This window comes from Chrysemys picta, chromosome 2 (genome assembly GCF_011386835.1).
Source record: "Chrysemys picta bellii isolate R12L10 chromosome 2, ASM1138683v2, whole genome shotgun sequence".
NCBI lineage: Eukaryota > Metazoa > Chordata > Testudines > Emydidae > Chrysemys > Chrysemys picta.
The window spans coordinates 194,290,206-194,314,276 of NC_088792.1; the positions used below are offsets into that span (position 1 = coordinate 194,290,206).

A 24,071-nucleotide genomic window follows, 5' to 3' on the forward strand; every position below is an offset into this window, starting at 1 on the left:
ACTGGTGTTTTATTCCATGTCCATTTGGCATTACTGCCCATACTTGATCTTGAAGTAGATGATGTTGCACTTCATAGTAACCTCTCTCCCGTGGTCAGAGACCATTTTCCCTCATCCTTTCTGGATTAGAAGTCTTATTCCTGATGATTTGAGGAAATCTCTTTCTCATAGTTCCTCATATTTCGGACATGGAGTAGAAAGTGCCTCTGTTTCAATCTCTCTTCTGTCACCGTGTCTATAAAGTCCTGTTATAGATGAAAATATATGATGCAGGAAGGTCTCAATATTTAGTATATAAGTCACTTATCCTCTTCAATTTTCCTCCTCCGCCTTCATTACTTTTTTATGCCTCTCTCTCATCCCATGACATGTCATTTTTTTTTATTTCTTCTCTGCATTGTCTCCTCTTTTAGTGTCATAAGCTTTGCAGCAAATTTTGTGCATTATGCTTGCATTTCTGGATGTTTCTGAACCTGTTATGCCTTTTGTAGAAAAATACCTATGACATTAATACAATTGGAGACTGTATTGTAGTCCATACATTAAAAAAAAAACAGATTTAAGGAAGCTAGTGCAACTTTATCCATGGTAGTTCCTGATTTTAAGTGCAGGATCTAATCAGCCCCACTCATATTCAGCACCCTGCAAAGGGCGTGGTGGGCCACAAATGGATCTGGGGTTTTCTGTTCTGAATTGGGCTTAAAAACTCAAATCTTTTTTTTTTTTAATGCAAACCAATACTCTTGTTTTAAAAAAAAAAAAAAAAAAAAAAAAAAAAGTTTTGGGGTCAATTAAAATTTCATTTTAAATAATTTTGAAACATTTATTTAAACCTTTATTTTAATATTTAAATTTTAATTGTATGTAATTTAAAATATTTAGGCTAAATTAAAAAAAAAATCAATCTGAACCAAAAAAACCCAGAATTTTTTAATTTTAAAAATGTCAAAACAAGACACACAATTTTGAAACATATTTTCCAATTTTAATGAGAAATTTGTCCAAACTGACCTTTTCTCATGAATGATTTTGGTACTTTCCAGTGAAAAAAATAGAATCATAGAATCATAGAATATCAGAGTTGGAAGGGACCTCAAGAGGTCATCTAGTCCAACCCCCTGCTCAAAGCAGGACCAATTCCCAGCTAAATCATCCCAGCCAGGGCTTTGTCAAGCCGGGCCTTAAAAACCTCCAAGGAAGGAGACTCCACCACCTCCCTAGGTAACGCATTCCAGTGTTTCACCACCCTCCTAGTGAAATAGTTTTTCCTGATATCCAACCTGGACCTCCCCCACCGCAACTTGAGACCATTGCTCCTTGTTCTGTCATCTGCCACCACTGAGAACAGCCGAGCTCCATCCTCTTTGGAACCCCCCTTCAGGTAGTTGAAGGCTGCTATCAAATCCCCCCTCATTCTTCTCTTCTGGAGACTAAACAATCCCAGTTCTCTCAGCCTCTCCTCATAAGTCATGTGCTCCAGACCCCTAATCATTTTTGTTGCCCTCCGCTGGACTCTTTCCAATTTTTCCACATCCTTCTTGTAGTGTGGGGCCCAAAACTGGACACAGTATTCCAGATGAGGCCTCACCAATGTCGAATAAAGGGGAACGATCACGTTCCTCGATCTGCTGGCAATGCCCCTACTTATACAGCCCAAAATGCCGTTAGCCATCTTGGCAACAAGAGCACACTGTTGACTCATATCCAGCTTCTCGTCCACTGTGACCCCTAGGTCCTTTTCAGCAGAACTGCTACCTAGCCATTCGGTCCCTAGTCTGTAGCAGTGCATGGGATTCTTCCGTCCTAAGTGCAGGACTCTGCACTTGTCCTTGTTGAACCTCATCAGGTTTTTTTCTGCCCAATCCTCTAATTTGTCTAGGTCCCTCTGTATCCGATCCCTACCCTCTAGTGTATCTACCACGCCTCCTAGTTTAGTGTCATCTGCAAACTTGCTGAGAGTGCAGTCCACACCATCCTCCAGATCATTAATAAAGATATTAAACAAAACCGGCCCCAGGACCGACCCTTGGGGCACTCCACTTGAAACCGGCTGCCAACTAGACATGGAGCCATTGATCACTACCCGTTGAGCCCGACGATCTAGCCAGCTTTCTATCCACCTTACAGTCCATTCATCCAGCCCATACTTCTTTAATTTGGTGACAAGAATACTGTGGGAGACAGTATCAAAAGCTTTGCTAAAGTCAAGAAATAACACATCCACTGCTTTCCCCTCATCCACAGAGCCAGTTATCTCATCATAGAAGGCAATTAGGTTAGTCAAGCACGACTTCCCCTTCGTGAATCCATGCTGACTGTTCCTGATCACTTTCCTTTCCTCTAAATGTTTCATAATTGATTCCTTGAGGACCTGCTCCATAATTTTTCCAGGGACTGAGGTGAGGCTGACTGGCCTGTAGTTCCCCGGATCCTCCTTCTTCCCTTTTTTAAAGATGGGCACTACATTAGCCTTTTTCCAGTCATCTGGGACCTCCCCCGATCGCCATGAGTTTTCAAAAATAATGGCTAATGGCTCTGCAATCTCACCCGCCAACTCCTTTAGCACCCTCGGATGCAGCGCATCCGGCCCCATGGACTTGTGCACGTCCAGTTTTTCTAAATAGTCCCGAACCACTTCTTTCTCCACAGAGGGCTGGTCACCTTCTCCCCATGCTGTACTGCCCAGTGCAGCAATCTGGGAGCTGACCTTGTGCGTGAAGACAGAGGCAAAAAAATCATTGAGTACATTAGCTTTTTCCACATCCTCGGTCACTAGGTTGCCTCCCTCATTCAGTAAGGGGCCCACACTTTCCTTGATTTTCTTCTTGTTGCTAACATACCTGAAGAAACCCTTCTTGTTACTCTTAACATCTCTTGCTAACTGCAACTCCAAGTGTGATTTGGCCTTCCTGATTTCACTCCTGCACGCCTGAGCAATATTTTTATACTCCTCCCTGGTCATTTGTCCAATCTTCCACTTCTTATAAGCCTCTTTTTTGCGTTTAAGATCAGCAAGGATTTCACTGTTTAGCCAAGCTGGTCGCCTGCCATATTTACTATTCTTTCTACACATCGGGATGGTTTGTTCCTGCAACCTCAATAAGGATTCTTTAAAATACAGCCAGCTCTCCTGGACCCCTTTGCCCTTCATGTTATTCTCCCAGGGGATCCTGCCCATCTGTTCCCTGAGGGAGTCAAAGTCTGCTTTTCTGAAGTCCAGGGTCCATATTCTGCTGCTCTCCTTTCTTCCTTGTGTCAGGATCCTGAACTCGACCATCTCATGGTCACTGCCTCCCAGGTTCCCATCCACTTTTGCTTCCCCTACTAGTTCTTCCCTGTTTGTGAGCAGCAGGTCAAGAAAAGCTTTGCCCCTAGTTGGTTCCTCCAGCACTTGCACCAGGAAATTGTCCCCTACGCTTTCCAAAAATTTCCTGGATTGCCTGTGCACCGCTGTATTGCTCTCCCAGCAGATATCAGGGTGATTAAAGTCTCCCATGAGAACCAGGGCCTGCGATCTAGCAACTTCTGCTAGTTGCCAGAAGAAAGCCTCGTCCACCTCATCCCCCTGGTCTGGTGGTCTATAGCAGACTCCAACCACGACATCACCCTTGTTGCTCCCACTTCTCAATAATAAATAATGTTCAAAGCTTCTTCACCAGCTTTAATCACAACCCTCATGATGAGAATCCATGCTCTTTATATCTGTTGTATGACATAAAGAACATCTGTATGGTTCTAGACATTCTTACTCACTGATCATAAGAGTTACAGTGATGGAGAAAACAGACTATGAAAAATGTAGAGTAGAATATACATTTGCGAGTGAGGTACAATATATGGTAGATTGCGGGGAAACAACTCATATCCTCATTTCACAACAGCATGCAAGTCAAAGCAGTTCTGTTGACAGCCCATGGGGCTCAGCAGCTAGACTCAAGGAAGAGAGACATCATGCTGGAATCTATAGTCTGTTTCTTCTTGGATCAGGTAATCTCCTTTGTTTTGATCTTTGACCATAATTTTAAGCATCCTTCACTCTAAACCTTGTCCATATTGTGTATTACTAGAAAGGAGATAGAAACTTTCTGGAGTAGCTTCCAATTACTGATCTTTTTGTATTCTTTGTTGTGTGGGAAAGGGTAGCAATTTCTATAGAGTGGTCCAGATATGTCTCGGTGAATTTGTTGTTGTTAGTTGTTAGTGTCACTGCTATTATTAACAAAAAGTAGACTATTCCTGTGCAGTAAAATTCAGCTGTCAAGAGTCTGTTGCTGAAAACAAGCACATACAAGCAAACTTAACCAATCATTCCTGATTTAAACAAACCATTGTGCAGCAGATAAACTTGTCACTAAACTGACTCATCAGGTTTAAAGGATTAATTTTATGTTAGTTATACAGATGCTAGAGCAAATTAACCTCTGGTCTAACTCAAATGGAATAACAATAGGGATAAAATTTGGCCCATAGAATTTAATAGTCTGTAGCATTCCTAATATAAATCTCCCTGAAGGTTGGAAAGTCAGCTTTCTTTGGAGAAGTGTACTTCTACCATTTTCAGTTAAAATTTCTCTATTGGAAAAATCCACCAGAAATGGAAGACACTTCCCTAGAATTTGTCTCCTTTGCTAAACTTCTCTAGTCTGTTAAATGACAACTAGAAACCTCCCCAAAAACAGGCTCTCCCATAGATTTCCATTATTTCTAATTCTGGTAAGGTCAGAAATAGAATGATAATAGTTTCTCAAGTTGTTCTAGTACTTCTATTTTCACTCTTAACTAGAACTAGGAATAGCAAAAGGGCAAGAAATTAAGTAGGAGAAAATTAATTGAACTTTTTAGAATCTCACAAAGGTTTGCTGAGGTTTGGGTCAGTGTGTGTGGTATCTACTTTTGTATGGTCATTATTAATATAGCTAACTGAACTATTTGCTGTGAGTAACTTAGCAGATGAATTTAGCATTTTCTGCTGCATGTGACTCATTTGTGCATTGATTTTTGAAAGCACAGTAATTAAGTATTCACTGGATAGTTTGGATAACCATTTCTCAGTTTATGGCAATCAGCCCCATTAAACTGTTTGCTTTGATTTTTCTCATGTTCTTTTTATTATTGATGGCATATGATTGATAACCTACCTGGTATTATTTTTGCCTTCTGATCAGATGACTGTAACTTCTTAAATGGAAAAAACAATTAAGTGGATAATGAACAGTAAATATTACTGTTTGTGCGCGAATGCCCCTGTTGTTCAAGTGCAAATGCACTTGCAGTCAAATGCAGACCAGTATTTGTGTACAAAACAACAATCCGCTCACCAAACATTTGTGCAACCAAAATTGATTTGCACACATGGTCACATACTGAAAAATAAAGGATATGAACATGATTGAACTGAACAGCTGTTCAGAATTTAAATAAATAATTGTGCACACTCCTTTCAAAATATTTCGCCAGCTCTACTTATTAAAAAATATTGCTGTATTATGGAGTATCGACAGATATTTTGGCAGTGATCCAAATCTGATTTTTGGTAACGTTTCCCGTAATGGCACTTTAGTAATAAATGAGGTAGCAGTATAACTGTATTGTAAATTTATATCTTACAATTAATCTTAAAAGTACATGAATATTGAGTAGTCAAAAAAGATATTTAGGCTTTGATCCTGCAATCTGATCCACATAGGAGATCCCCCCCACCCTCCCCAAGCCTGAGCAGAGTCCAAATAACATCTACAGGGATCCAGATTGCAAGATCAGGACCTAAGTTATTATAGGTATACCCAGTGACGGATTTAGAGTTAGTGGGGCCCTGTGTGCAGCTTCATTTTTGTTCTCTTCCCCCACCCCACCCTGCACTGCCCTGCCCTCAGGACCCAGCCAAGAAAAAGAAAGCCAGACGCGGGTCCAGACTTGGCCGCGGGATGGCCGCCGGGACCATAGGCGTGGGAACTGGGGTGAGGGAAGGGCTGCTGACAGAATTGCTGGGCCCCCGGGCAAGGTTGGGGGGCTGGCTCTGGGCCCCCAGAAGGGGTAGGGACTCAGGTGGAAAGGTGGGGTAGGGGGCTAGCCTCCCCCAGCCAGCTCTTCAGAACTGCCTGGGCCGCACCACCTGGGGCTCCAACGGCGATTTAGCTGCAGTAGCAGCAGTGGCCAGGAGCCTTGGGCCCTTTTAAATCACCGGGCCCCAGGGCAGCTTCCCCTTTTGCCCCCCACACCTCCCGTCGGTGGCCCTGGGTGCGGAGGGTGCTGCAGCATCCCCACATTTTATGCAGGGCTCCACTGCCACCCCACACCACTTATGTTAAAACATATTGTTAGGAGCACAGAACTGCCCGGGCTCCTGAGGAAACAGGTATGTTGGTATGTTTTGGGGTTAATCTGCTACTGGGTATACCCCAGTTTTCCAGACCCTGTTAATCTGAAATCAATTGGTCCCCCATTTCTGAAATGTATATAAAACCTGAAATTCAAAAATAGTAAAAGGGAATTAGACCAGCATTTACACTTTGCAAGGGTTCTTGCAAACATACACTTCAGTTTTCATCCACACAGTAGGCAAAGGCAGCAGGTCCAAACCCCCCTTCCCAGTGATGAGTGGTTTACAGACTGCCCCAGGGAGCGAGGGCTAGATGATGACTGGCAGTAGCCACTAAGGCAAGGTGGGGATAGAGGGTTGGGGGTTCCCCTGGTAGGGGAGACCCAGAGACTGCGGGAGTACTGCAGAGGGCAGAACACCAAGAAGGAAGTGGCACCGGGGTCCGGGAGGCGCATGGGGGCTTGAGGCAAGCGGGACATCAGCCAGCAGAGGGCACTCTGGAGCTGGAGAGCTAATTCCCAGGATGACCAGCAGGAGGCGCTGCACCGGTGAGTCTCGCTTCGCTACACCCCCTCAGTATCATTTTTCCATTGTATAATTATTCTCTTCTCTTCTTTTCCTATGTTATCTCCACTTTCTCATTCGCTGGATCTTCAGTTTCTCTCCCCTCTTTCTTGTGTATGCCATTTCCAGTCTCTGAACTCTCCCTGTCTTCATTTTTTCTCCCATGGTCTCCTGCCTCCACAAATATAAACTTGCACATGCCCTTTACTTCCCATCCACAAAAAATCTGTCACACTAAAGTGTCTCCCCGTTTTTGATCAAGCAAAGGCACAAACACATGCAGACTCACTCACAGGTCACTTACATGTGAAGGCTCTTTCTCCCCCTATCACGAGGACTGAATTTAGGGGCAAGCGATCTAGGCGACTGCCTGGGTTGCTGGGTTTGGGGGTCACCAGACTTGCAGATTTACAGATCCTAGAATGCAAATCGTGCATCAAAGTCATTAAATGGGCTACAAATGCAATAAAAAATAAGGTATCCAAAAATGTAACAAATTGGGGTGGGAGGTGCCAAAGATATTCCTCGGCTGGGGTGCCATTTGGTCTAGGGCCGGCCCTGCCTACAACATCAAATCTGTTCTTTCACATCTAGCAAAATGATGAAACAAATGGGTACTGCAAGGCTCCTGCAGGAGGTAGCAGGTAGAAGGAGATGAGGGAGGGAGAGAGTACGCTTATTTTGACAGAAAACTGAAAACTGTTTTAAAAGTGTGTGTACTAGAAAGAGCATATGAAAGATGATGGGAGGAGGAGGAGAGCTTTGTTGTGTTGCAAGTTGTGTGTTCCTTGGATGAATGTTCAGTACTGCATAGCGTGTTCTTAATAACTGTGTGTGTTGTGCAGTGTTTGCTATTTCTAGTTGGCACTGGCAGGATTTGCTTACCAGTAACTAATTGCTTTCCCCATATTATACAAAGCCTCTTGGGTGGTAGCTTCTATCATGAACTACATTTTCCCTACATTAAGACGGTGCAGTATCCAGTGAAGAAAAATAAAAGCACATTTTCTTTCCCTCTACTTTAGCGGGTGGGGCGGCAACAGTTCTGTGTGTTTGACAAACAGTAAAATTAATTTCTAACTTTTCCTTCCAGAGAAGGGGAGAGAGTGCAATGAATAAGGGAAGAAAATCACATTTGTAATGAAATCTATTATAACAGAAGAGGGGGGAAAAAAAACCCTCTGCTGTAAAAAGCAATGGAGAAGCAGCTGAGAAACCAACTAGTTCTGTGGGACAGATGGTACATTGCTATTGTGCTTGATGAGCGCAACTGGTGCCTACATGGCAAAAAGTGAGAGCATTCTCCAATTCTCTGCTCTAGGCCAAAACCAACCTTATGGGATTGGCACTTCTCCTGGCTACTAGGCTGCAGTGCTACGTATATCTTAAGCATATGTTCCCTCAATCCAGTCAGCCCCTGAGGCCAAGCAGTAGCTGAGTATGATGATATAATGCAAATGATGCTTCTCTTTGCTAAAGAGAATTTAAAATGGAAGGCAGGCATATTGCCCTAGGCAATGAGCGTGCCTGGTAACACATTAACCTCCTAAGCTATCTTTTCTATTGTTTGTGTGTTTGTTGTAACTAATAATTAGAGCTGGTTGGAATAATTTGATGAAAATGAAATGTCAGCGAAAACAAAAATTTACACTAAGGTTTTTCTGCGTGTTGGTTTTTTTTTCTCCCCTCCCCTTCCCTTCCTTTCTGACCAGTTTTCCTAAAAAGGTAAATCAAGTACACACTAGAGGCTCAAAATTAAGCAACCTGGGATTTCAAAAGTTGAAGTGCCGCATTAAGAGTTAACATTCTTATTGGGACAGATTTTCCAAAGTGCTTGACACCCCCGTCATCCTCCCACAGCAGGTCTCATTTTGACACTTAGGACCAGATCTTCAAAATAGATTAGCATGTTGGTCAGAGAACTCTTTGGAAAGTCTGACCACTTATATGGTACCTAAATGGAAACTGAACATTTTTTAAAATCTGGCCTCAAATGTGGGTACTAAGCCCCGTTGACGATTCTGGCCCAATTGTGTACTGTTCCACATAGGTAAGAGAGAAGGCCCCATGTGATGTTCTCCTTATCACTTTTAGATAATGTTTTTGTTTAATGGGGGGTGGAGGGGGAGAAACCTATTTATGGTTTCAGTGTCCAAGAGATTGAGACACTGACACCGTTTTTTTTTTCCATGCAGCTTTTGTTGTCCTTAGTTATGTTGCTATTTTACAGTAAGTGATATTGGACCCAGTTCAGCATAGAATTCTCATTTAGGATGATAGAGCCAGGCTACCTTTTTCATTATAAAGGAATCAAATAGTTTCCTGAGCAGCTAGTCAAATATTGGGGCTCTAGGGATGTTCCAGTTGGAAATAGAAATTGATGGAGTCTGGTATATATATTTGATACAATCCTGTTTATTCACAAGGAATGTACAATGTCCTTCTTCTCCGAATGCAGGAGGCACCAACAACAGAAGGATAATTGTCTTCGCTTTTTAGCCAACACCGAACACACAAGTTCTTTCTCTAGTTTTCTCCAGGGTTTTTTGGCCTCTCTCTGTTCTCCGTTTCCATGTTCTCTTCCCACACACACCTGAGCACAATACCCAGTTAAACCCTCTGCCCACATGGTGCTAGTTTCAGGACAGGGACTCTTAGGCAATGTCTACGCTACTGACGCTGTAAGGTCTCCCGTGTAGCCACCCTATGCCGGCGAGAGAGTTCTCCCGCTGGCATAATTAAATAACTCTCAACGAGCAATGGTGACTATGTCGGCAGGAGACGCTCTCCCACTGACATAGCGCTGTCCACACTGGCACTTTTGTCGGTGAAACTTGTCTGTCAGGGAGGTGTATTTTTCACACCCCCGACCGACAACAGTTTTGCTGACAAAAGTGCTAGTTGTAGACAAAGCCTTAGGGTACGTCTACACTACGAAATTAGTTTGAATTTATAGAAGCCGGTTTTATTGAAATCGGTTGTATACAGCCGATTGTGTGTGTCCACACAATAAAATGCTCTAGGTGCTCTAGTCGGCGGACCGCGTCCACAGTACAAGGCTAGCGTCGACTTCCAGAGCATTGCACTATGGGTAGCTATCCCACAGCTATCCCACAGTTCCCGCAGTCTCCGCCGCCCCTTTGAATTCTGGGTTGAGATCCCAATGCCCGGATGATGCAAAACAGTGTCGCGGGCGGTTCTGGGTACATGTCGTCAGGCCCCTCCCTCCCCCGTCACAGCAACCGCAGACAATAGATTCGCGCCTCTTTACCTGGGTTACCTGGGTTACCTGTGCAGACAACATGGAGCCCGCTCAGCTCAGCTCACCGTCACCATATGTCCTCTGGGTGTCGGCAGACGTGGGACTGCATTGCTACACAGCAGCAGCTGCTAACTGCCTTTTGGCGGTAGACGGTGCAGTAGACTGGTAGCCTTCATCGGCGATCTGGGTGCTGGCAGCCGTGGGGCTTGCCTTTTGGCAGTAAATGGTGTATTACGACTATTAGCCGTCCTATTACAAGTCGGGTCATCGCACGTTAGCAGAGTCTTTCCCGAGCAGCCGATTGTGCAATAGGCCTGAAGACCATCGTCATACGCCGTCCCGTATTTGCTGCCAAGCACCCAGAAAGATGCCGAGGGCTATCAGTCACGCTGCACCATCGTCTTAAGATGTAAAAAATAGATTTGCTCTGTATTCATTTGCTTCCCCCTCCCTCCGTCAAATCAACGGCCTGCTAAGCCCAGGGTTTTCAGTTTAATCTTTGGGGGGAACATTCTGTGTGACAGTTGTTTGTGTTTCTCCCTGATGCACAGCCACCGTTCTTGATTTTAATTCCCTGTGCCTGTACGCCATGTCGTCACTCGGCCCCCCTCCCTCCTTCCCCTAGTCCGTCAGATACTACGTTTGCGCCACAGCTCAGAGAGCCGAGAAGCGGTTCGCGCCTTTTCTTTGAATTCTGGGTTGAAATTCCAATGCCCGGATGATGCAAAACAGTGTCGCGGGCGGTTCTGGGTACATGTCGTCAGGCCCCTCCCCCCTCGTCACAGCAACGCAGACAATAGATTCGCGCCTTTTTACCTGGGTTACCTGTGCAGACAACATATCACGGCAAGCATGGAGCCCGCTCAGCTCAGCTGAGCTCACCGTCACCATATGTCCTCTGGGTGCTGGCAGACGTGGGACTGCATTGCTACACAGCAGCAGCTGCTAACTGCCTTTTGGCGGTAGACGGTGTAGCATGAGTGATAGCCATGAGGCTGGCAGCCGTAGGGCTGCATTGCACCAGCCCCTTGCCAGGCGATGGTATATTATGACTGGTATCCATCGTCGTCATACTGGTATGGCTGTCAATCATGGCCACCTGGGCAGACATGCTACTGTTTCGATGATGATGGCTACCAGTCGTAATATACTATTTTCTGCCAATTGCCCAGTATTGTCTGCTAAGCACCCAGAAGAGGCCGAGGGCGATGCTGGGTGCTGGCGGACGTGGGGCTGGCAGACGTGGGGCTGCATTGCTACACAGCAGCAGCCCCTTGCCTTTTGGCAGATGATGGTATTTTATGATTGGTAACCGTCATCGTCATACTGGTATGGCTGTCACTCATGCTGCACCGTCGGCTGCCACCTTAAGATGTAAAAAATAGATTTGTTCTGTATTCATATGCTTCCCCTTCCTCCGTGAAATCAATGGCCTGCTAAGCCCAGGGTTTTCATTTTAATCTTTGGGGGGACCATTCTGTGTGACAGTTGTTTGTGTTTCTCCCTGTTCCTGTACCTGTACGCCATGTCGTCACTCGGCCCTCCCTCCCTCCCGCCCTCCCTCCTTCTCCTGGTCCATCAGATACTACTTTCGCGCCTTTTTTCTGACCAGGCGCCATAGCTAGCACTGGGATCATGGAGCCCGCTCAGATCACCGCGGCAATTATGAGCACTATGAACACCACGCGCATTGTCCTGGAGTATATGCAGAGCCAGGACATGCCAAGGCGAAACCCGGACCAGGCGAGGAGGCGATTGCAGCGCGGCGACGAGAGTGATGAGGAAATTGACATGGACATAGACCTCTCACAAGGCACAGGCACCAGCAATGTGGAAATCATGGTGTCACTGGGGCAGGTTGATGCCGTGGAACGCCGATTCTGGGCCCAGGAAACAAGCACAGACTGGTGGGACCGCATCGTGCTGCAGGTATGGGACGATTCCCAGTGGCTGTGAAACTTTCGCATGCGTAAGGGCACTTTCATGGAACTTTGTGACTTGCTGTCCCCTGCCCTGAAACGCCAGGATACCAAGATGAGAGCAGCCCTCACAGTTGAGAAGCGAGTGGCGATAGCCCTGTGGAAGCTTGCAACGCCAGACGGCTACCGGTCAGTCGGGAATCAATTTGGAGTGGGCAAATCTACGGTGGGGGCTGCTGTGATCCAATTTGCCAGGGCAATGAAAGACCTGGTGATAGCAAGGGTAGTGACTCTGGGCAACGTGCAGTCAATAGTGGATGGTTTTGCTGAAATGGGATTCCCAAACTGTGGCGGGGCCATAGACGGAACCCATATCCCTATCTTTTCACCGGAGCACCAAGCCACCGACTACGTAAACCGCAAGGGGTACTTTTCAATGCTGCTGCAAGCCCTGGTGGATCACAAGGGACGTTTCACCAACATCAACGTGGGATGGCTGGGAAAGGTACATGATGCTCGCGTCTTCAGGAACTCTGCTCTGTTTCAAAAGCTGGAGGAAGGGACTTTCTTCCCGGACCAGAAAGTGACCATTGGGGATGTTGAAATGCCTATCGTGATCCTTGGGGACCCAGCCTACCCCTTAATGCCATGGCTCATGAAGCCGTACACAGGCAGCCTGGACAGGAGTCAGGACCTGTTCAACTACAGGCTGAGCAAGTGCCGAATGGTGGTGGAATGTGCATTTGGACGTTTAAAAGCGCGCTGGCGCAGCTTACTGACTCGCTCAGACCTCAGCGAAAAGAATATCCCCATTGTTATTGCTACTTGCTGTGCGCTCCACAATATCTGTGAGAGTAAGGGGGAGACCTTTATGGCAGGGTGGGAGGTTGAGGCAACTCGCCTGGCCGCTGATTACGCGCAGCCAGACACCAGGGCGGTTAGAGGAGCACAGCAGGGCGCGGTGCGCATCAGAGAAGCTTTGAAAACGAGTTTTGTGACTGGCCAGGCTACTGTGTGAAACTTCTGTTTGTTTCTCCTTGATGAACCCTCCAAACCCCCCCCCCGACCCGGTTCACTCTACTTCCCTGTAAACCAACCACCCCACCCCACCCTCCCCTCCCGCTTGCAGAGGCAATAAAGTCATTTTTTTTTAACATTCATGCATTCTTTATTAGTTCCTTACAGAGGTAGGGGGATAATTGCCAAGGTAGCCTGGGATGGGTGGGGGAGGAGGGATGGAAAAGGACACACTGCATTTTAAAACTTTAACTCTTATTGAAGGCCAGCCTTCTGATGCTTGGGCGATCATCTGGGGTGGAGTGACTGGGTGGACGGAGGCCCCCCCACCGTGTTCTTGGGCGTCTGGGTGAGGAGGCTATGGAACTTGGGGAGGAGGGCTGTTGGTTACACAGGGGCTGTAGCGGCGGTCTCTGCTCCTGCTGCCTTTCCTGCAACTCAACCATACGCTCGAGCATATCAGTTTGATGCTCCAGCAGACGGAGCATTGCCTCTTGCCGTCTGTCTGCAAGCTGACGCCACCTATCGTCGTCAGCCCGCCACTTGCTCTGTTCTTCCCGCGATTCAGCCCGCCACCTCTCCTCTCGTTCATATTGGGCTTTTCTCATCTCCGTCATTGACTGCCTCCACGCATTCTGCTGTGCTCTATCAGCCTGGGCGGACATCTGCAGCTCCGTGAACATCTCGTCCCTCGTCCTACGTTTTCTCTTTCTAATGTTCACGAGCCTCTGCGAAGGAGAAACATTTGCAGCTGGCGGAGGAGAAGGGAGAGGTGGTTAAAAAAGACACATTTTAGAGAACAATGGGTACACTTTTTCATTACAAGGTCGCATATTTCGGCTTGCAGGCAGCCATCGTAGGCCACAGTGTTTTGGCTTTTTTAACCTTCTTAACATGCGGGAAAGGTTGCAAACAGCAGCGCATTTCCCATATCAAGGATGAATTGGGTTGTCCATTTAAAATGGGGTTTCAATGTAAAAGGAGGGGGCTGCGGTTTCCCGGTTAACATGCGGCACAAACACAAGTAAACCCCCCCCCCCTCACACACACACACACGATTCTCTGGGATGATCACTTCACCCCTCCCTCCACCGCGTGGTTAACAGCGGGGAACATTTCTGGTCAGAAGAGCAGGAACGGGCGCCTCTGAATGTCCCCTTAATAAAATCACCCCATTTCAACCAGGAGAGCTTTCTGGAGATGTCCCTGGAGGATTTCCGCTCCATCCCCATACACGTTAACAGACTTTTCCAGTAGATGTACTGGCCGCGATTGCCAGGGCAAAGTAATCATTAAACACGCTTGCTTTTTTTTTGTAATGTTTACAAATAGTTACAAAGTTACACTCACCAGAGGTCTCCTGTGTGCCCTGAGGGTCTTGGGTGAGTTCGGGGGTTACTGGTTCCAGGTCCAGGGTCACAAACATATCCTGGCTGTTGGGGAAACCGGTTTCTCCGCTTCCTTGCTGCTGTGAGCTACCTACAGTACCTCCATCGTCATCTTCCTTGTTCCCCGAACCGTCTTCCCTGTGTGTTTCTCCAGTGAGAGAGTCATAGCACACGGTTGGGGTAGTGGTGGCTGCACCCCCTAGGATCGCATGCAGCTCCGCGTAGTAGCGGCAAGTTTGCGGCTCTGCCCCGGACCTTCCGTTTGCTTCTCTGGCTTTGTGGTAAGCTTGCCGTAGCTCCTTAATTTTCACGCGGCACTGCTGTGTGTCCCTGTTATGGCCTCGGTCCTTCATGGCCTTGGGGATCTTTTCTAATACTTTTCCATTTCTTTTACTGCTACGGAGTTCAGCTATCACTGCTTCATCTCCCCATATGGCGAGCAGATCTCGTACCTCCCGTTCGGTCCATGCTGGAGCTCTTTTGCGATCCTGGGAGGACTCCATCACGGTTACCTGTGCTGATGAGCTCTGCGGGGTCACCTGTGCTCTCCACGCTGGGCAAACAGGAAATGAAATTCAAACCTTCGCGGGTCTTTTCCTGTCTACCTGGTCAGTGCATCTGAGTTGAGAGTGCTGTCCAGAGCGGTCACAATGAAGCACTGTGGGATAGCTCCCGGAGGCCAATAACGTCGAATTCCGTCCACACTACCCCAATTCCGACCCGCAAAGACCGGTTTTATCGCTAATCCCCTCGTCAGAGGTGGTGTAAAGAAACCGGTTTAAAGGACCCTTTAAGTCGAAAGAAAGGGCTTCGTTGTGTGGACGTGTCCAGGCTTAATTCGGTTTAACGCTGCTAAAGTCGACCTAAACCCGTGTCTACATAGATCTTTCAGGAACTTCAAACAGGAGTTAGTTGTATCATCACGACAGATTGCTGTGTCTATCAGCTACTAACCAGAGAGTAGGATAGATTTAACAAGAGTTAAAGCACACTGTGTACATGCTCTGTATTTTATAACAGTCAATAAACCAATGCAATCCTTGGAGTTCTGAAGGCAGCAGCTCTACCAGGTGATCTAAGAGGGCACTTTGTGCTGGCCAAATCAGCGGGATCTGTGCTTGTTTAAGAGGCAGGCCAGTCTTTGCATATCTTATAATTTTGGAAATAATCACTCCAATTTTCCATTGCCTTGGCTTCCTTTGGAAAGTGAATGTAAAATGCTACACAATTCTGATGTGGTAAATATTTACACTTGTCTTAAATAACTACACAAAGTGCAAGGCAGTGGATAATCAGGATCAAAGTATATATCATCATAGAAAAATGCTAACCACATAATCAATAATACAGAATTTTCTCCTTTATTGCAAGAGTGTAAAAGCAAAGCAGATGTTTATGCCAATTCTGGAAATACCGTTTATTAGTGTTTATGCTACATTATGATTGTAACAATCAACACTTAAATAGCAGTCTTAATCTATAAGAATCCCACAGCACTTAAGAAATTTAGCATGATGACTTGCATACTATGGAGTATAATGACCACTCTGTAATATGCTCACTGACAGGAAGCCACTTCTGTGGTGAAATAGGACAACTGTTTAACACATTTTAGAAGCAGGAAAAAAACACTTTGTCTAACTGAATCTACAGAGAAAATTCAAAGTGGCAGAAAGTAATTATCCAAACTGGAAATGCCTGGTCTAATTCCTCATTCTAAAATTTGATCTACAAATATAAGGAGGGGAAGATGTTTCTTTTTAACCTATATAGATGTTGTGCACTATTGGAGTAAGACCAAGATCACAGACTGTGCCTGGGATAGGACGGGTAGCGGCTAACAGTGATATCAATTATTACTGACAGTTTGCTATAGGAACTCAAAGAAAACATACCAGAAAAAGCAAATGGCAATTCTCTATCAGTATATAAGCACTTGAACATTTACTGGTCCACAGCAGCTCTTCTTTTCATTGCTGTCAGACTGGAGATGAAGACTTATGGCCAAAGAAACCTCCAAATTCCTAAACAAAATGGATACAGCATTCAACTTTCCTGTCTACCAACCACAGTCTTCGATGGCAAATCAATCCAATGGTATTATTTAAAGGTTGTTTTAGTTAAGACTATGCATAATAGTCTACATGTGGTATTACACTGCTGACAGCATGGAGTCCCATGTTTCAGTTACTTGTTTACATGGGATTATGCTATCCTATTTCTATTCAATAAAAATGGGGAAAGGCACAAAGTAACATGAAGTACAGCCAATCCTAGCACTGCATTCAATAAATAAAATGTATAACCTACAAAGCAATGATAGAATCAAATATTCCACACATTGGAATGCTAAAGTTCAGAAATAAAACAATTAAGATTCTTGGTTCCTAATATTCTCTTCCTTTACAGCTAAAACTTGTGTGACTTGCTCACATACACACACACTCAGCTTACTTGCTTAGAGCAGCATTAAGTACAAGAGACAGTATATATTTTTTATGAGCTGGGTGAAACTTTGTGTTAACTCCTCATTCAAACTGACATGAGCCTACTCCTCCATGTAAGATAGGTGTAAGGGACAGTTAAGTGGTCATATCTAAAGTGATTTCCAACTAAGACAGATTTAGTACAGCTTCTGCTGGCTTTGTCAGAAGGAAACTCCTTTTTGACTCCCCTTCTGGTTATGGACCAAAAGGTTACTGCTTCAAGTTTTATCATTGGCTTGATGCAGAATGCACACAAAATTAACCCAGCCACTGGAAGAGGGATGCTACTAACTTGTTTACATCTGTTCTACTATCTAGCCACCAGTTGCCATAGAGAACTCTTTAGCTTCCTGTGGAATTGAAGGTCAAATATAGAGTTTTTCTTTAAGCTAGTTCTGGAAAATGGCTGAAAGACTCTGTACAAAATATAGGGAGCAGTGCTCATTTATTAGCGAACGTGTGTATAGCACTTTGAAATTAAAGTGTTGGATAAGTGAGCTGTTAAAACTATTTACTAGCTTTAGTGTTCTTTCTTCAAAGACAGTGGGTTCTTTGATGCCATGCATGAATTCCGATTTAATTGTTTATACAGTAAGTGGTCATGAGAAGACAATCTGAAAATGACACTTCCTTTGAGGCAGAAAAGCCCTACAGTACCATAATTTAATTTTGTAGCTGTCACAGTAATTACTTGAAAGCCAGTTTTTGAGGAGACGGTAGAATAGTCTTTATACAAAAATAAACGAGGACCACAATTTGTGTTGTTTACTTGCTATATTGCTATGCTATATTATAGGTAGCTCTTTAAAATGTGTCAGATATCCTGTGTGATTACAGATAATGAACTGCCTAAAAATCTGGGGGTTATCTCCCACCTCAATGCAGCCAGTGGGCTGTGCTTCCTGCTACCATGCTGGAGCCACATTTATTGATACATTTGCAGAATTTTAAAATATTGTGCGTATAATTTTTAAATTTTTGGCGCATAATTCCCTCAGGAGTAATCTAACCATTACTTTAATGTACATAACTGAATTGACTTGAATACACTCTAACATGACCTGGTCACCCAGTGTCACAACAACATATTTATTAGTTCTGAAATGAATCAAATCACTCACTTGCACTTGGTTCCTCATTTAGCATTTACATAGCCTTCACACAGTGTTGCTTTCTTTGAAGTCTGCTACATATAGTGTGTGTGTGTGTGTGTGTGTGTGTGTGTGTGTGTGTGTGTGTGTGTGTGTGTGACTGCAGAGTGCAAATGCAGTGTAAAATCTTCTTTAACATGATACATATTCGGCACCATGCTCAATCAGTTTTTCCTCTGAGGATTTGCTTGGAGGAGGCAGGAGGCATTTCTTTTTCCATTCAATTGAGTTAGAAGTAAATGGGCCTGAGTTGTGAAGTTTAAATTTGGATCTAAACTTTCTCAAAGTGGAGAGAGGGTGAGCAGGGCTTGGAAAAGGCATTACAGTTTGGGACCATGTCTGCCTAGGTCCCTGAATATGAATTGTGAACTAAATAGAGATGAGTCTCAATTAAAATGTCCTCCACAAATATATTTGTATATTGAACATAATGTTAAAAGAAAGTTATTAAGGTTGCAAGGTCAAGCACTCAAATGTTAGGAAATGCCAGAATTCAGGTTGCTTGTGCAACCTTAATTTGCCCACCTTCTGCATGTGCATGTGGAAAAATAGTATGTAATCATGTAATTGAAGACTATTATAATACATAGTCATGGCTCCCAGTCTCTGCCCCCAATTCCCAGACCCAGTCTCCTTGTCTAGCCAGTCCCAGTCTCCTCCCCATCCATCTACTAGTTCTAGATTTCCTCTGTCTTTCCACCCACCACCATCCAGTTCCAGTCTTCCCTCGCATTGCATAGGCTCCTTGTCCCAAAATACTCCTCCGTACCCCCCTCACCACATACCCATCTCTTGTCTCCTCTGTATTTAAATGAGTAGCTTCCTTCTCTATGCTGCTTGTGTCCAGCAGAGGTTAATTGAGAGCACAGGACAGACAGGTTCCTTAATATATGTTCCAGTTCTTGGACCCAGATATGATCACAACACAACAGACCAGAGCTTCAATTGTAGGGAAAGTCCTGCTAAATCTTTTGAATCCGCAGGCAGAAGCATACAGTGGAGGTGGGATCTTGAGGGAATTTAGCTCTGAATCCCTAGCAAGTTTCTTCTGAGCATGTGCAAACTGCAATTTTTAAAGGCTCATAACTTAGTCTAAGTTGATTGGGTTTTCATATGGATGGCAAAAGGCACATCCATGACACCAAAGGCAGACCCCACTCCAAAACATGGAAGCACTAGAGTGTGTTTTTTTTTTTTTTTTTTTAATAATGGCTGACAGAATTATTTAACATGGGCAAAACAACATATTTTCTCCAATCTTGTTCCTGGAAATCCCTGAATAATTTTTGCTGATTCCCCCCTCCCCCCCCCTTCCCCCCCCCCAAAAAAGTTCAGGCTGAAGCAAGCATCCAAGATGGAAAATTTCAGCCCAAAGAGCTAAAGTTTGCAATTTATAAGCAACTGAAAACAGAGTCTTATAATGGGAAGGATCAGGCATACTTAAGAAGAGGTCAAGTATCAGAGGGGTAGCCGTGTTAGTCTGGATCTGTAAAAAGCAACAGAGTCCTCTGGCACCTTTAAGACTAACAGATGTATTGGAGCATAAGCTTTCGTGCTACAAGCTCTGCCTATAACTATTTCTGTAGATAGCAGACAAGGCATGGGCTGGTGGTGTAAGCTATTGGTGTGCTGTTTATATTGAGAGAGACACTTTCCAACCCCAGAGAAAACACAGCCTCTAATGTCTGGAGTGTACAGTCTGGAGTGTACTCTGCTCGTGATGTCTTGAGGTCCCACCACTTAACACAGCTTTCAGTGATTTCAGCTCTCAGTGATTTCAGCTGTTAGTGGGGGAGCCTCATTGTTAGTGCAGGCTGGGCAGTCTTATTCATCAAAGACACTGTCCCTAGCCCAGTGCCGCCCGGAGGGGCGGCGGCAAGTGGGGCAATTTGCCCCGGGCCCTGCAGGGGCGCCCACGAGAATGTCGGAGGCTCTTCCCCCATCCCCGGTGCCTCAGCGTGCCACGTCCAGGAGCAGCCCTGGACAGCGCTGCAGCGGCCTGGCCTGAGCTCCTCCCGCTCGGAGCCGTGTGGTAAGGGGATGGGGCTCCGAGCTCCAGGCCAAGCAGCAGGAACCCAGGTCCTGTGGAGCCACGCTGCTGCAGCGCTGTCCAGGGCCGCTCCTGGACACGGCGCGCTGAGGCTCTGGGAGAGGGGGGAGGCAGGAGTAAGCAGTATGGTAAGCCCCTCTGAGCCAGACACACCCCTGACCCCTCCCCCCACAGCTCTGACTCCGAGCCCAGCCTCTCAGAGCCAGGCACCCCCCGACCCCATCCCCCCACAGCTCTGACCCCCAGCTCCGAGCCCAGCCCCTCTGAGCCAGCCATCCCCCGACCCATCCCCCCTCAGCCCTGACCCCCAGCTCTGAGCCCAGCCCCTCTGAGCCGGGCACCCCCTGACCCAGAGCCCAGCTCCCCACCCAGCCCTGGGCAACAGCAGCGCCACCCCCAGGCAGCGACAGCCCATTGGCACCAACCATCACCATCACCCAGCGCCAGCCCATTATGTAATTGCAAATGTATACATGCCATTAAAGCATTTAATATTTTTAAATAATGTATTTTGTGTATTTTTAAATTATTAAAAATTAATTTTTGAATGTATTTCACTGGTTATTTTTTACATTTCCAAATACATGTTACTATAGTATTGCAACTTTTTTTATGGAAGGGGTCCCCGAAATTGCTTTGCCCCAGGCCCCCTGAATCCTCTGGGCGACCCTGCCCTAGCAGGTCTAATATTTAGACCTGGCTTTCAGTGATTTCAGCTCTATTGATCTGCAACAAGAGACTCTTAATTGATTCTTAATCAGCTCTGTCATTCCACAGTGGAGAGGGGAATGGTCAGATGGAGTCTAGGACCCTTCAGCAGAGCCCACACCACCAGGTACAAACACCTGTCCCCACCCTCCCTTATCTCTTCAGGCATGCTAAGCACAGTTCTGCTACCCTGGATTCACACAAGAAGGATAACCACCCTTTATTACCCTTGCACTCAATAACAAAGTGACTGGCAATCTGACACCAGACAAAAGTCATCATTTGGCCAAAGCAGCTCTATCATGCTGTTTACCTATGCAGAGTGGGTGTGCCATGCAAACAAGGTCAGCTCCTGAAGTCCTCTTCCCCAGCTCATCACTAGATATCAGGGGAGAGCTCATTCAGACTCTGCTTACAGAAGTAAAGGCAATACTCTCAGATGTATTACTTCCAGGTATGACCGAAACATCTGCTGTAGAAGGCAGCAGAGAAGCACCTAAAATAATCAAGACAAATGATTATTGCAAGACAGTAGCAGATTGTCACAAAGCAGGGTTCACTCACCCTTGATTGCTGTATAAACCAGTTCATTCTCTCTGTCTCTCTCTCTCTCTCTCATACACACACACACCAGTGGCAAGTTCAACACCATGCTTTATTTGCAATGTGGAGGGCCAGGGACTTGTATAGCACAACATAAAGCTTTTATCTTCTCCCAAAACACAAGGTGAGAGGGGAGGAAGAGATCTCACCTCTCTGAGACCCTGGGCTTCTCTGGCCCTTCCTTCTGACCATCCCCTCTCTTCTCCTTCCTCTTCCTCTCTTTCTCTTAATTGTCCTCAGCTGATGAGTTGAAAACCTTTGTAAATTGGTTAGTCATCCAGTTCTTACAAACAATTATCTACTCAATTGGCCTATGTGGGGATGTTTGCCAAGTGCACAGAATGGTGAGTCAGCCTTAAGCTACTCTCACAGTCACACAGATATATTGACATTAGAAAATGGCATCAGCTGACTGTTGCTTCTGAATACTACAAACACTGCTTTTTTCATAGTGTTGTTCCTAGGAGTGATGAGGAAATCAAGGGTATCTTTGCAGCAGGAGCTACTGCAGATACTAAAATGCCCAATTGACATTCAGCTCTTCAACCTCCTGCATGCCAGTGTTCATATAAACCAGTGGTCAGTGTACAAGACCTGTCCTCCTTTGTATCTGATCCACAGAGAATGTGAGTCTGTTGCCACTTCCAGCAACAGATCTTGACTCTTTAGCTTAAAATGTAGAAGCTCATGTTTTCATCTCTGCTACCCCCCGTAATCCTTGGTGTCATCCAACACAGCAGTCATCACGTTTGTATGTGGACCTGTCCAACCCATCTCTCAGTATTATAAACACACAAATATCCAGTAAATTAACCCAGTTGTACCTTTTCTGAATTGCCTTACATCCTTGTCTTGTGTTAAATTGAAATATATCCTTAGATCCCTTGATGGAAAAGAGCTTCTAGATACTGTAGAGTATTGCAGCTTCTGTTTACAGAAAATATAATCACTTACATAAAAACCTAAACATATCTTTCCTTTTTCATTGCTCAAGAGAGTTTATAAAATATTTAGGTTACTCTTAGTTTTTATCTACAGACTTTAATTTCCTATAAAATATACAGCATCAACACTTACCTGCCACATACTCAGAAGGCTCATTCTTTGTTTTATACTGTGTTTTTATTTCTGTCAATTTGTATTTCAAATCTTAAATCAAGAAGCTTTCGAGATTGTGCCTTAAATTAATCAAAACTATGTGGCTTCTTTTCTATTTTCTATTTTGACAGTAATTTACCATAGTGTAAAATTGCTTTGCATTAAACATGAATCAGAATTCATTCACATTAACAAGTTCCACTTCAGGATTAAGCCCACCCACAATCAACTTTTTTTGTCAGTTTCAGTAGTAATTGTTTAACAATAACTGGTACAACTTTACCATGTCTTATGAGAGTGTGTGATTTAGACAAATAGAAAGGATGTTATGTGAAGAATAACCTTGAACTCTATGGAAATATTAATACAACATGTAGTGTGGTAAATTACCTGACAAAGGCCCTGGTTTAAGGGTATGTTATTCTAAGAGGGGGAAAGGTCCTTTTAGTTTGTTCTTTGGGACTGCTGTTATATTTCTTGTAAAGAGCTCTATTCATTAGGAAGTAATACAGGGTTACTACAGTTCTCTAGCTGGAGTGTAAAACAATATGTAATGAATGGAGCGCTAACACATTTTAAATGAAGTATTCATATATATATTTCAAAGGCGCACACTCTTTTTGGTAAGGTCATTTAGAGACTGTGTTATATTAAAATAACCTCAGTTGTCATCTGTTAATACAGGCGGGGTGATGTGTAAGTAACAAATGTATTTCTAACACACTACATGTTTTATACAGCAGTTTAAGGAGAGCTCACATTTCAGAGGAATTATTTATTCATTTTCTCTGATTTCTAAATTGAAGAATACCCGTGTTATAGAAAGTAGAAATGTACTACTTTAGTATTCAGTAGCTTCATATTGCTCTATTACTGTATGAAAGATAGAGGGGAAAAAAATTTAACAGGATTGCCAGAGTTAACCAATCACCTTATAATTCCAAAAGTGTGCACATTTCTTTGCCTTTATAACTTCTGTACATCTCAAATACGTTTAGCTAATTAAATAATTTGAAGTTATTCATAAAAAAATATGATTGTAGAATTTTGGCTTTTTAGTGGATGCATAACACTAGTTCCATATTTGAATTTTGGGCCACTGGAAACTTCTTTTTATTCCCCTCTAATAGAAGGTACCCTTTAATTTTATATATATATATATATATATATATAATATATAATTTCTACTATTTATCTATTTCTATGCTGCAATATGTTCATGAGAGTAGTTATAACAATAGTTTGACTGTCGTCGCTAAGACTATGTAAGGATACACACCAGTAGAATGTGGCCCTTACTATAAATGGTAGCCAAATAATATTCTAATAATTAGGGTTGTTTGGAAATTCACACCTATTCTAAAAGTGGAATGCTAAATGAAAGTAAACATAATTAAAGTAAATTAAAGCAATGCATACTTTAGAAGCTGAATTGGAATCTGTTGACTGGCATATTACCATAGGTACTGTTTAGATATTTGCTAGTAAGAGTCAGTATTCCTGTGT

At 44.4% G+C, this 24,071-nt stretch overlaps 1 protein-coding gene and 1 long non-coding RNA gene across 6 annotated transcripts in view; one reads left to right on the forward strand and one right to left on the reverse strand.

Annotated features, from left to right (window-relative positions):
* The window catches only part of LOC101941604 (uncharacterized), a 184,677-nt gene that overhangs the window by 68,612 nt on the left and 91,994 nt on the right, over positions 1–24,071 (forward strand). The gene's annotated exons all lie outside the window — the stretch shown is intronic.
* LOC135981669 (uncharacterized) lies at positions 13,330–15,323 on the reverse strand. The gene is made up of 2 exons (XM_065585173.1): positions 14,432–15,323; positions 13,330–13,832 (listed from the first exon to the last, which is right to left on the reverse strand). Exons 1-2 carry the CDS (start codon positions 14,970–14,972, stop codon positions 13,330–13,332), a joined length of 1,044 nt encoding a protein of 347 aa, XP_065441245.1. The 5' UTR covers positions 14,973–15,323.